Below are 15000 nucleotides of genomic sequence, written 5' to 3'. Positions count from 1 at the left end.
ACTACAGGTTAGTTAAGTAAAACACGATTGAACTAATATCATCATCTAACTTTCCCAGTTAAGTACTGACATTAAGACCAGTATTTATTATATTACAAGTTCTCTAAAGGTTATGTTTTAACGAGGCATTATCTTATGCTAATTCTGACTTTTGGTGAATGTAGGAGACGTGTACAGACCATAGACTGTATATATAAAAGGTACAGGCCCAAATAGACAATATTGGTAAGAAAAAAAACGCCTAAATGTGTATTTTGGATGTTCTTCTTTCCACTATTCTGAACAAGACTTCAAACATCATGATTTTGTCTGTAGGTAATTATCTTAAACAACCTTTTTTTCTGTTAATGTGCAACAATTAAACAAGAACATGTGCAGACGGCATTCTCTACATTTACTCATTTGGTTTGCAATTTCACAAAAGCATGTATAGAGAAGGGTTCCTCTTGTTCCCGACCATAGAGAGGTAAGGACTACGTGGTATTTATATATTCTGTAAGTGCGTACTGTATGGTTTCTTCTCCCAGGACTCGTTATGACTCGTTATGTAACAGCGAGGATCCTGAGTTCATTATACCTCCATGTTCTCCCATCACATTACAGCCGCAGTGAGATGAGACCACGCTAATGTCCTTTAACAATCAATTACTCCATCCAGAACACACACAACACACACACACACACACACACACGCACACACACACACACACACACACACACACACACACACACACACGATTAGTTAATATTACAGTAAGTCCTCTGTGTGTCTCGCTGCAGTGACTCCATGGATTAATGTAATGTTAAATGTCCTAAATACAGACATATACATTCAGGACAGACACTTTATCTTTCCACTTTCACACACCGTTATATCTGATATTACAGTTAAACAATAACATGGACTCACGCACTTTACCAACTATACAATGGAATCCATTTTATGCGGTTTTATACTTTTACTCGACTACATTTCAGAGACAAATTTTACTTTTTACTCGACTATATTCATCTTACAATATTAGTTCCTAGTTACTTTGCAGTTTGTTAATATGAAATGCAAATAAACAAATAAAAGATGTTGTTATTAAGTTTATAAAACAATTAAAATTATCTCCAACTTTAAAGAAATTAACAATTAATAGATCGACAAATATAGCCTATTGATAATAACAATAACACATATTATTATTATTATTATGAACTAAGGTTTTAGACAAATTCTAGTTGTAAAATTAAGATTAATAATCATAATTATTATTATGATCACTTTAAGGTGTTTAATACTTAAAGGTGGGGTAGGTAAGTTTGAGAAACCGGCTCGAGATCGCTAGAATTTGAAAATACACAACCGGTGAAAATCTGCCGCTTCCTCACAGAGCCCCTCCCCCAACACACACGAACGCACACATGACCAATGAGGGCACGAGATAAGTTTGTGCCCCGATGGAAGGCTGACAGGCAGGTCGGCCATTGGTTGTACTTTTTACAGTATCACGGCTTCTACAGATGACATTTTTTAATGGATTTTTTGTCAAAGCACTTCAGATATTCATTGCTATCGGGATGTTAAGAGCATTCCATGGAATATAACAAAAAGTGTATCTCGAGCCGGTTTCTGAAACTTACCTACCCCACCTTTAAGGTATTTAGGTAGAAACACCTTAAGTAGTGCAGTCTATTTCTAGTTCAAATCAAAAAGATCCACCTCTGCAGTCAAATTAAAATATGTTTGTCTGCTGTTATTTTTCTGATGATACCCTGGTATAAAAATGGCCATTAAAAGACAAAGAAGCTTCTGTATCTCAAATAATAAACACTGACAGATCAAAGTCACTACTTTAAATGTCATATACGTAAGGGCAGATCAGAGATCTTCTTCTTCCCAGTTAGTTTAAGACCCTTCATGTGATTTATCTATAAAGACAAAACTTTCAGATAATCCACTGGAAGTAAAACGACAGTGACAGATATCTCCGTGTCACGATCTCTTTATTCCCCTTCTGTTGTCACTCATCGCTCCCTCCGCTCGTCTACACTGACTACAGTCAGAGTCAGTCTCGCTGTCACTGACGATTACTGACACACGCGCACACACACACACACACCATGTATACATCACTTCAGGGGACATTACATTGACTTACATGCATTTCCTGGAGACTTATCCTAACCCTAACCCTAACCAAGTCTTCACCCTAAAATTAATGATCCCCCTTATGAGGACCTCCAATTTGTCCCCATAAGGGAGGAGAGTCCCCATACGTGACTATGTAAACAGATTTAGGTCCCCACAAGTATAGTAATGCTAGTCCACACACACCCACGCCACACACACACACCACGCCACACACACCACGCCACACACACACACAAACAAGGCGCTTCTGCTAGATTTTTGCGACTGAAATGTCATGCACATTATCTTGTATTTTAAATAACGTAATTGTTAAAATGCTTTCTGTGTGCTTTTCTGTCATCAAACTGCCCCAGAACACCTGGAGGCAATTGAGTATTTACACCTACATTTAAATCATTTCTGAGACATTAGAGAGCTGTGGTTATCAAATGCTTGACATACAGGATTAATGGTGACACACACATAATACGTTTTTAAGTAAAAGCTGCAGTGTGTGGGTTATTGTTCAGCAGGATGAGGGCAGGAGGTTTTATGATGTAACACCTTTCATCATGACTTTGTCTTTATTTGCTATTAGTTAGTTCATACTGTTATTATACGAGTTGTATCTCTTATGTTATGAATCGTTATCTTTTGCTTTTGTTATGTTGTTGATCTGTAGCCTACTTCTCTTATTGTTTTGTTGGTTATTAATCGTCTCCCACTGCGAGGTCGGGGAGCATCTTTGTGGTTTCGCTAACATGCTAACAAGCTAACTTGTTGTCTTTCCTTCTCTAGCACAGGTTACGGATTAAAAAAATGTTTTTACTTAAAGTGTGCAGTACAGTTGTTTGATTATGTATCAGGTTTTAAGTAGCATACACAGTATATGATTGTCTGGATTATAATTATTATTCAGCTAATAAATCCAGGCTGCAACTCCAGCTGTTTTCATGCTAACAAGCTAATTTGTGTAGCTTCCCTTCTTTAACAGGTCAATGATTTTTTCTTTGTTTAACTAGAACCGCCAGAGATTTTTTATACCTAAAACCGCCACCGGGGTCAAATTGACCCAGCATTAGAATGCATTGATTTTCAAGGTAAAAGTATTGCTTTAAAAAGAAAAATGGTCCTGTGGTATTGGTATTTTGACAAGCAATTTTGTTAAATTGTTGCGTTTCGTGAGGCGGTTGTCGTTGTTGGGTGAAAAGCAAACAGCTGTTTGCTGCAGAGCGCAGCGCGAGCAGTCTCCTGTGAGCGGGAGCGCGCTCCTTCACTACAGACTGTCGCTATCAATCTATCTCTCTCAATCTATCTCTCAATCTATAAGTAACCGCAGTAGACAAAAGGAGTTGCTATAGCAATACGTCATGTTTGTTTACACGCAAAATCAATAGCGCGTAAAGGGGTGGGGTCAATATGACCCGCTTGGCGGAAATAGGTATAAATGGCAATTTTTTTGGCGATTTCTTCAATCTGACTTCATATTGACACTTTTTAACAACATAGGGTGCTACATAACACACTTTCAGGAAAAGTCACGGACTGGGAGACTTTAATATGTTATTGAAAAAAAGTTACATACAATATAAAACGGCTCTGGGTCAAATTGACTCCGTTGGCGGTTCTATTGTTAAGCCACCTTGAAAATTAAATAAAAGTATTCCCTGGGTCATCTTTCAGTTCTTAAGTACCCAATTAAGTTTAATGTAGGTATTATTCAGCTGTTGGATGCCATATGAGATTTATTTGTGCTAACTAGCTAACTGTTAGCTTCCCCTCTGGCTCCCTTGGGATTTCTCTTACTCATCCAACTTGAAAGTTTTGTGCTAAATTCAAAAGTTTTCAAGTAGCTTACACCGTTTTTCTGGGGTTGTTTTTAGCTAGTTCTCAAGCCTGTTCGAAGCTGTAGACAGATGGCCCATTATAAGTTTGGGAGGAGGATGAAATGGAGCCACAGGGACCAATGTGTCTGCTGATCGTATGAACTTCACTTTTGACTGATATGACTGTGACAGACAAAGATTGTTCATCTGGGAGTCAGCTTTTTTTATACAGCCTTAAAAAATGGAAATGCAGCCTTCAAGGAATGGCGGATAAAAAAAGCTGCCAGTCGTTCAACTCTTTCAGATGTCAACAGTTCTTGCTTCAGCCCCGATAAACACAGAGACAAACAGCAAATAGACGAAATGGAGTCATTGGGCGCTGACCCAAATGTGTTTCTGAGGAGGAACGAGTAGACGGAGGAAAGTAAAGCAGCTGCAGGGGACATTTGTCACATCTGATTCACCCAGGAAGATGTCAACCTATATGTCCTTTTACTTTGAGAGGAACATGTGCAAAGTGATGACCTATGTATGCGCGCATACATGTGCACACTTTAACTCATATACTTGCAGGCATACATGCATGCAGACACACATAGTGAGAGGTGAGAGGTGACAGAGAGTGACAGCTCAACCCTGCAGGTGATCACAAGGCAAACAAAGTGGAGCAGACAATGAGGAAACTTTGAGGAAACTCGCTATAAACTTCCATTTCTTTTAACTTCCTATTATCTCACATGCTTCCTGCCTCAAGCATCTTTTTCCTGTCTCCCTAAACCAGAGGAAGTCAGAGTAAAAATAGCAGCTAGGACATGAGAGGGAGAGCTCATCAGAAAAGTGCATATGTGTGTGTATTCTCACACTTTTCAATGCCGTGTGTCCAACATTATGTCTGTGTTTGGGCAAGAATCTGGTAATCGTGAAACAGGGGTTTATTGTTTTGCTATATATTTGCAAACATTTAAGAAAATGTTAAATTGCAAACCTTAAAATCTGAATTTATCAAAAACATATGCAATCAGCACAGTGTGATCTGTTTTGCATTATCCATAGTAACATCCAACATCAGAGCACTACTTTTTGTGCAATGTGGACAATTTGGTGACGAATATCTTTGCATTTAAACAACGTGTGTTCTCTTAAATGTATTATACCATTGCATAATACTCATAAGGAAAGAAATATTGGGACCTAAAGATATGTTTTTTCTTCATTTAAAAGGGACGCTCATTCTTTAGAAGAACTTTGAGATTTTAGCCTTTGCAAACCAAAACACACTAGAGCAGGGGTGGGGAACCTCCGGCCTCCGGGCCGTATACGGCCCGCGAGACCATTTGGTACGGCCCTCGAGGTAATTTATAAACACACGCAAAAAAGAAAAGAAATCTAGACCGCAGAATAATTAAACAAGCGAGTGCCTGTTTTTCCTGGGCAAGGTCAGGGTCCTTGAACACAACACGAGCCTAACGTGTCATCACGTGGTATGTGTCTCGTCTGACAGGGGTGCAGTTCTGACGGAGAGCACCAGAAAGCGGCTCCGGGCCGGGGCTTCACAAATGTCAGTAGCCATAAGGAGCCGTACACATGCCGCAGTTTTTGCGTGGCTGTGTCTTTAGTTGAAAGCCCAGTGGCGATCTGTTCATCTGTCATACTGATCATACGGTCAATAACTGTGTTGTTATTAGCATCTGGTTAGCTAGCTATGCTAACAAATATAAGAAGCTTTTTCTACTACCAGTGAGGTAAAGGCACATCTTTATATGATCATTATAGTTATCAAAAAATAAGAGAATAAAGTAAACAGGTATAACATACTATATGACAGGAAAAAAAAGAAGTTATTATTAAACAAGAATACAGTTTAAAAGGGAAGTGATTTGTAAAATATCCATAAAGAAAAAAATCTGTTTACAGTTCTGTTTCATATGTGTTGAGAGATGTATCCATAGATCTATTAATTTTACTCTCAAAGTGCACCAGATTGATGCTTTTAACTTCAACATTCAAAACAAATCTTCCTGGTGGTGCATGCCCCCAAACCCCCCTAGATGAGGTTAGATCCCCCCCCCCCCCCACTTAAATTATGTCCACATGGATATGAAACTAAATACATTTGCACACATCTTGTGTCCATATATTTCTGTTTTGGTGGTCAAATATATGGATTAAGAGGTTGCTTTTTCTTTGCACAGCATGAAAGAAAGGCGAAATCAATGGGCTGTGATTTTAGTTTTTTAAGCAGACGTTGAGTTCAATAATTTGTACGGCCCTCGAAGGATGTTGTAAAAATTGAAATGGCCCTTGAGAGGAAAAAGGTTCCCCACCCCTGCACTAGAGGAAAGGGAAAACCAAAAAAGCAGAATAAGGCCTCTCTAAATATTACTAAACACTTTATATATTACTTCGATGAGTTGGTTCAATTTGAGAAATAAGCATCCAGTGTATATACGTTTACAAAAACTCACAACGACTTTGTTTGCGTCTATATTTTTGGCACGACTTCCATAGAAGACCTACTTTGTAAGTTGAGTTACGCATGGCCAATTATAGCATTCCATAATGCTATATAAGTATTTTCGCCTCGTTGTGAAAAAGATCCCGATGGCTGGTATCTTCTTACTTAACAATTTGCTTTGATGTTGTCTTTTTTGCTCGTACAGCAGCCCCCTGCAGATTATGATAATCCAGCCTCCTTCTCTATCTACAGATCTGATTCAAAACGGAGAAACTCGTGACCCTTAATCTACGACGTAATGGCTTTCTAACAAGTCATGGAGACTGACGTTAATGTAAGTCATTATGAAGGGACATTAGTTCCTCTCTTTCTAATAAGCCATCAGAAGAGATTAGGGAGTAGTCAGAAAGACGAAGCGAGTTACAACGCATGAGGATGAATACCAATGCAAAGGAATTCTGAGATACCAGTACAGCTCTCACTAATGGTTTTTATTCATGTACGCAGCATTGCTAGAACATGTAGTGACTAGCAGAGGTGGAAGACGTGCTCATATATGTTACTTAAGTTACTTAAGCGACACTAAATTGTAAAAATACTCGTTACCGTTACAAATCCTGCATCCAAAATCTTGCCTAAGTAAAAGTAGAAAAGCATAGGCATCAAAAATAATAAAGTAGTAAAAGTTAAGGTACTTTTTATGCGTAATGGCCATTTTCAGAATCATATACAAAATATTAAATTACCGTAATATGAATATTCATGCAATTGATTAAAGATCATTATTTTACTTATAATGCTGCAAGATATCGTTACCTACAATTACAGTATGTCAACTAGCATTTATTATGCACAGCCTGAAGGTGTAGTGAGTTTTCTAAACATTACTTTGTTTTACGGACGTTATGTGCACTTAATGCTCAATAACATTTCCCAATTTCCCCCAAATCTGTCGCTAAAAATCCCATCACCGGGACAAAACGCCCTTCGAAGTATAAACCATGACCCTGAGTCCTGGAGTCATCATAACGTGTGTATGTGTGTGTGTGTGTGTGTGTGTGTGTGTGTGTGTGTGTGTGTGTGTGTGTGTGTGTGTGTGTGTGTGTGTGTGTGTGTGTGTGTGTGTGTGTGTGTGTGTGTGTGTGTGTGTGTGTGTGTGTGTGTGGCCTAGCATTACTATACTTGTGGGGACCTAAATCTGTGTACACAGTCACGTGTGGGGACTCGCCTCCCTTATGGGGACAAATTGGAGGTCCCCGTGAGGGGTATCATTAATTTTAGGGTGAAGACTTGGTTAGGGTTAGGGTAAGTCTCTAGGAAATGCATGTAAGTCAATGTAATGTCCCCTGAAGTGATGTATGTGTGTGTGTGTGTGTGTGTGTGTGTGTGTGTGTGTGTGTGTGTGTGTGTGTGTGTGTGTGTGTGTGTGTGCGTGCGTGCGTGTGTGTGTGTGTGTGTGTGTGTGTGTGTGTGTGTGTGTGTGTGTGTGTGTGTGTGTGTGTGTGTGTGTGTGTGTGTGTGTGTGTGTGTGTGTAGGAGAAAGAGAGCGGCTGAAATGGAAAAGCATTCCCGTGAGTTTAGCTCCATATGTTTTTATTGAGTATTGCTTATCTGTCCGCCTCAAATCAGGGCAGGGCAGTCAAACCACACACACACACACACACACACACACACACACACACACACACACACACACACACACACACACACACACACACACACACACACACACACACACACACACACTGTATATAGGCCTAAACCATGTGACCTCCGCTGCCCCCCCATTGGTTCCTGGCCTCCCTCTCTTTAGTTAGTGGATGAACATTAGTGCTCGTGTAACTTGAACGCCCCCACTATCTTTTAGTAGTAAATCACAGAGTGCATGTTTGTAAACCCTGAAGGTCATTGTTGTTGTTTGTTTACTCTTTGTGTATAGAGCGGAGGCCTCTCATTGGACGGGACACATGTGACCCCAAGGCGCCACTCTCTGGTACACAAGAAGTACTCCTATGATGAACCTAAAGAGGCCCTATTAAGCTTTTTGGGGTTTTCCCTTTCCTGTAGTCAGTGTGTTGTAAAGGCTCAAGTAAATGTCAACGGTCTGCAAAGGCTAACACCCCTGTGTTCACTCCATTGGACTCCTTTGTTTACTTCTGTTATATAGTGACGTCAGTATGTACTGTAAGACCCCATTTACACGGGAACGTTTGCGTTTACGCACCTAATTCGTTTTCAAGTCTTCCGTTCACACGCATTCGGCTCATTAACGTGTCCGGTCACACAAGACCACTGGAGACGCTGTAGTACATATGCCGGGCCTGTAAGTGGCGTAGTAACTTCCGCCACAAAATACACCAACAGCAGCGAAGAAGACCCCCGAGCATGGTTGCCATGGTTGCCCTTCTGTTTATTCTCCACGGTGGATTTAGCAACATGTAGTTCATGTCCACTTATTGCTGATGGTTGTGGTAGAGGAGCTGTAGATTTTGCACTAACATCTGTAGCATGGTCAGTAGCACTAGCAGTAGCTACTGCTAGTGCTACTGACCATGCTACAGCAGTGAGCAGCAGAGGCGGGGAGAGGCGGGGCTATGGCTTCATCGTTATCAGGAAATGATTGTATAGGGCGTACACACGGAGCCGTTTGCCCCCCAGAGCGTTCCGTCCCCAGATCTATCCACCTTGGGACCCGTTATCGTTTGCGGGGTCCGTTTCCGTTACGGCCTCGTGTGAACGAATGGGCTAAACGAAAGAGAAAAGTTGCGGATACAACCGTTTGCGTTATCGTGTAAACGGCACATAATACTCGCGCTTCTATTGGCTAACGCTCCAACACATTGCAACGTGATAGGCTAAGGGGCGGGACATCTGACCAATCACAGTGGGCAGTGGTGGAAGAAGTAATCAATATTTTGTGTTAAGTAAAAATTCAATAAATAGTCCAATGCAGATTCCTGGATTATGGTAATTTATGCATTCATGTTTATTTATTAGATGATCTATCTTTGTGTATGCTATAATAGTGCAATATTTTAATGCGAATAGTACGCTATTGGCTTCCAAAATCTACTGGTGCACAAGAACAAGCACTTTTATTATTGATGTAATTGATTGTAATAACTTCAGTACACATATCTTATTATCTTCCTAAGAACTTAAGTTAATATACTTAATTACTTTAGACCACTGAAGGTGTTCACAGGTGTGTGTGTGTGTGTGTGTGTGTGTGTGTGTGTGTGTGTGTGTGTGTGTGTGTGTGTGTGTGTGTGTGTGTGTGTGTGTGTGCGTGCGCGTGTGTGTGTGTGTGTGTGTGTGTGTGCGTGTGTGTGTGTGTGTGTGTGTGTGTGTGTGTGTGTGTGTGTGTGTGTGTGTGTGTGTGTGTGTGTGTGTGTGTGTGTGTGTGTGTGTGAGGAGGATCATTTTGGATTTTAACTTTCAAAGCTGATTCAGGAGAGCTGGGATTTCGCAGCGTTCATCATCCTCTGCTCGCAGGATGAGGAGAGGAAGACCATGGGAGAGAAACGTGCAGGTGCATGTTCTGGGTTTGTTGACGTTTAACATGCATGCAGAACATCAGGCCTCAGCTGCACGTTCACTTCTGGAACCAGGGAGTTATGTCACTAATAAGTGAAGGAGGCGATGAGTCCAGAAACGGTGAAGCTGTAATCTTGGTGAAATGTGTTAAATCGTGAGGAGGGGGAGCGCTAATCTGTGGAGATGGGCTCACTGAGGAGAGGGCGGGGGGGGGGGGGATATTAATCCTGCTGTGTGGGTTATCCAACGCTCAGGTTAGCAGAGCAGCTGGAGCTCCTTTTCTGTCCACTTTCTCAATTAAAATGCAAACCATTAACCTTCAAAGCGTGTCTTGTTAGGAACGTCTGATTCAAAAAGTTGCTTCATTCAACTGATGTTACTGATGTTAGGCAATATATGATTTTACGCTTTCCAAATGTTCCCCAAAAGTGTCCCTAAAGTCCCACCTACAGGCCAAAAATGCATTATGTCTTTCCCCTTTTTCACTCAAAATGTTTGTATTTGTATTTATTTATAGAAGGACCATGCATACAAAACATCTCAGCAAAGAGAAGAGATATGCCAGATTATAGCTAATAGCTCATTTCCATCGCAGGTTCATAACAATCAATAAACAAATAATAACATTGCATGATCTCTATCAGTCAAACAATTTTAAAGCCTGATTTTAAAACAGGTTACGAACATAATACTTAGTACACTTCAAATACACTTAAATCAAATATCTAATATATAGTATACAATTCAGTTAAAAAAATAAATAATCAGATTACAGTGTGATTAACGTTGGCATGACTGGTTGCTTAATATCGTTTTTTTTGCACCACAAGAAAACGATTTATTATTAGTACAGGTTTTAAGTTCAACTGGAACAGTATTCACCATTAATCATCATTGCATGTCTTATAAAGTGTGTCCTGATAAGACAACCAACTATGAACAGTCTGCAGGTGTTTCTAATGTTTAAAGTTATCCGATTTTAAATTGCCCAATTCTCCCCGAACTGTCACCAAAGATCTCATCCGCGGCCGTGCCAACGCTGACCGATTATCCTTCCACTTTCTCAACTAGAATGCAAACCAATAACCATCAATGCATGTCTTGTTAGTAACCAATACGTCTGCAGGTGTTATTACATTGCTTTGTTCAAGTTATTTGATTTAATTTCCCCAATTTCCCCGACCGAAAATCCCATCCAAAGACCAAAATGCCCAATTATCTCTGTCCACTTTCTCCACTAAAATGCAAACGATTAACGATGAATGAATGTCCTATAAAGAATGTGTTATTAGCTACCACCATACAGTATGTGATGTTAATTGACTTGACATTTCCCTAATTTCCCCTGACTAAAAATCCCATCGACAAGCCAACAATGCCCCATTATGGCCTTCTACTTTCTCCAATAAAAAGGCACCAGTAAAAACATGCAAAGGGGGGGGGGGGGGGGGGGGAGAGGAGTGAGACATGCGAGATGAAAAGGAAGGAGAGGAGTGAGTAAAGATGAGCGGCTGAAACTGGCCTCGGCTCTTTGGAGAAAAAGGGTTGAAAAGAAGTGGGAAGGCTGCAGGAAAAGGAGCAGAAAGGATGGAGCATGAGATGTGGAGTTAAGAGGTTTTGAGTGACAGGTGCAGTGTGATCTGTGACGAAGAAACTCATCGGGATGAAATGGAGATTCGTGGAAAATCAGAAAAGAGAAAAGCCAGAGGAGACAAGAAGAATTATCTCCAGATAGAGATGAAAGTGGGGAGATTTGAGCCCCTGCTGTGCGCAGTTTGCTTTAGTGATTTCCTGAGGGGACGGGATTGAACCCTGGACCACGTATTTAACCACTGCAGCGGGAGAGTGTGTGTGTGTGTGTGTGTGTGTGTGTGTGTGTGTGTGTGTGTGTGTGTGTGTGTGTGTGTGTGTGTGTGTGTGTGTGTGTGTGTGTGTGTGTGTGTGTGTGTGTGTGTGTGTGTGTGTGTGTGTGTGTGTGTGTGCATGTGTGTGTGTGTGTGTGTGTGTGTGTGTGTGTGTGTGTGTGTGTGTGTGTGTGTGTGTGTGTGTGTGTGTGACACAGATAGAGAATACATTTAAGGCACACAGTTAACTTCTCTCCGTTTCTCTCGACAGCTTGATGGCATGATTGGAACCACCTCTTCATTATATCTGTGTACCTGCTGATTACAGCCGTGTGCAGCCTTCAGTGCCAACCTCTGACAAAACTAGCTGTAGCTTAAATTACCCGCTCCACATAGGTTGCATTTATTTTTTTCAACATTTCAAAAGTTCGCTTCAATTCCTGAAGACCTCGGCCCGTTTTTTCTCCCGTAAGATGGTTAAATAGTAAAACCGATGCGACATGTTTTGTTTCCAACTTGGACTTATTTGACTCCATTCGCTGTGAGATGGAGCTGCTCTCATGAAACTGGAACTGAGTTGATTTGCTCCAAACCTCTCTCCATGTTTCTCTCATAAGATGTTAGATCTGGTTTTATTACATTTATGCGTAGCCTTTAGCGCCAACTTCTTACACAACTAGGTGTAGCCAGTTTCATCTGCACATCATATATTACTCATTTCAGAAGTTTGCTTAACTTCTCGCTCTCCCAAGATTGTTTGATAACAAGGTGTAAGGTTCCAGTTCGCAACTGGCTGTACGCAGGTAACGACTGTACGCAGGTAACGTATCCTATAGCACCAACTTAAACAAGTTCATTTGCTCCAAACCAGTTGACGAAAACTCACTTCGCACTATTTGCATTTCTGTTTTGGGACCTCACCCCGAGATAGTTGCCAGAGACTTGTTTTGTTTGTAATGTCTGCTTATTTGACTTGTAGATTACAGCCGCACGTAGCCTATAGCGCCAACTTCACAAAGGCAATGCTACGAGTCGACAAGCCCGATCTTAACACGCGTAACTCCAATTCCTTTCAAAAGTTCTTTTAAAACATTAGCTTGTCATTTGAAGGGAAACACGCCTTCCCCGCCCTCCGTCTTTCTCCTCACCTGGAGTTGATGTCCCCCGCTCCACCTCCCGCTGAACTCCCCCTGCGACTCTTCTCCAGGCCCAGTTTGGTGAAGATGCCGACCAGCACCATGATGGCCACCACGCCGCAGATGATGTAGACGATGAGGTGCGTGCGGTCCCGGTCCAGATCGTCTCCCCCCTGGGTTACGGTTGCTGCGGGCTTCCCGGTGTTGGCCCAGATGGGGGTGTCGTAGTTGGAGCAGATGTTCTGGTCCAGGCGCTGCTTTCTGAACTGGCAACAGAACCGGTAGAAACAGGTGCCGCAACAGTGCAGGAAAACGCCCGCGTTGCAGTTGAACGGCGGATCCCATTGGCCCATCACGTCGTAGTAACCTTGGCAACGCATCCCACCTGAGGGGACGGCGTCCTCGTCGTCTCCCCCCTCCCCCCCGCTGGCAGGAGTGGACACCCCCGTTTCCAGAAGAGAGTCTTGAGTCGTTTTTTCTTCCGCGTAGCTGCTGGGCGTCGTCTGATTGGACTGAGCGGCGGTCGGGATGGTCAACGATTCGCCGCCCTCTGAGGAGGATGTTGCCGTGGTGACCGAGGGGTCCTGGGTGAGGGCGGGGGGAGGAATGAGGAAGAGGAAGGTGAGGAGGAGGAAGAGGAGGCAGGAGGAAGAGTTGGTGGGTGCCATGATGCCAGGAGGAGTCAAAAGGCTTCAGTTTGAGACGGGTGTAAAGAGAGAAAAGAAGGAAATCACGGTTATCTCAGAGCCTTGGGAGGAAAATGGTTATCATTTCAAGATGCAAGGCTTTTATCGTCATGTGTACATAGCTAGTGTAGATATGTCAATGAAAATCTGGAGAGTCTATATACAAGTAATTTGAATATGATATATTAGATAAATATCATGACAGCAGAGATTCAGTCAGTGTGTTCACAGTTGTTTGTACTTTAGTAAAAGCTTCATCTAAAAGAAAAGTTTTAGACGATGCCATTTGTTTGTTCCTCGATGTTTCATGTTATACCCCTTTTCTCATTCCTTTTTTTACACTGTCCCCTCTCCAAAAAATGCGAAAATGCCATCAGATCATCTTTAAATAAAGGATTTTTCAACAACATGTGGTGTAAATGCAAAAACAACACTTGTTGCACAGATGCATTTTTTTTTTTTAAACTATTCCTAATTAAAACAAGGATTATTTTATTTTGTACATCGTTGCCTTCAACGCATGATACTGTATATAGCACCCTGGGTTTGATTCCTGAATTTGGACTTTTGTGGCAGGACTGTCTCCCTCACCTACACTGAACAAAAATATAAACGCAACACTTTTGTTTTTGCTCCCATTTTTCACGAGATGAACTCAAAGATCTAAAATATTTTCTATAAACACAAAATAACCATTTCTCTCAAATATTGTTCAAAAATCTGAAAAAATGTGTGATAGTGAGCACTTCTCCTTTGCCGAGATAATCCATCCCACCTCACAGGTGTGACATATCAAGATGCTGATTAGACAGCATGATTATTGCACAGGCGTGCCTTAGGCTGGCCACAATAAAAGGCCACTCTGAAACGTGCAGTTTTGCTTTATTGGGGGGGTCTGGGGGGGTCCGAAAACCAGTCAGTATCTGGTGTGAGGGGTAGGGTTAGGGTTAGGGTAATGTTATGAATCGAGTGGCCTGTGTTCGTCGTCCATTACATACGCCTGCCCATACCATAACCCCACCACCACCATGGGCCACTTGATTCACAACATTACCCTAACCCTAACCCTAACCCTACCCCTCACACCAGATACTGACTGGTTGTCGGACCCCCCCAATAAAGCAAAGCTGCACGTTTCAGAGTGGCCTTTTATTGTGGCCAGCCTAAGGCACACCTGTGAGGTGGGATGGATCATCTCGGCAAAGGAGAAGTGCTCACTATCACACATTTTTTCAGATTTGTGAACAATATTTGAGAGAAATGGTTATTTTGTGTTTATAGAAAATGTTTTAGATATTTGAGTTCATCTCATGAAAAATGGGAGCAAAAACAAAAGTGTTGCGTTTATATTTTTGTTCAGTGTATTTGTTGTTCCAAATAAAGGCGAATATCCGCCA

At 41.6% G+C, this 15000-nt stretch overlaps 1 protein-coding gene across 1 annotated transcript in view; it reads right to left on the bottom strand.

The window, feature by feature from the left end:
- The window catches only part of shisa8b (shisa family member 8b), a 45614-nt gene that overhangs the window by 28617 nt on the left and 1997 nt on the right, over positions 1-15000 (bottom strand). The window contains exon 2 of the mRNA XM_034106671.2: positions 12930-13607. Coding sequence (XP_033962562.1) covers positions 12930-13585 — 656 coding nt within the window. The 5' untranslated portion in view covers positions 13586-13607. The remainder of the gene's footprint in view (positions 1-12929; positions 13608-15000) is intronic.

Source organism: Pseudochaenichthys georgianus, chromosome 19 (assembly GCF_902827115.2).
Source record: "Pseudochaenichthys georgianus chromosome 19, fPseGeo1.2, whole genome shotgun sequence".
Taxonomy (NCBI): Eukaryota; Metazoa; Chordata; class Actinopteri; order Perciformes; family Channichthyidae; genus Pseudochaenichthys; species Pseudochaenichthys georgianus.
The sequence above is the reverse complement of the archived record's forward strand: the minus strand, read 5'-3'. Positions and strand labels throughout refer to the sequence as shown.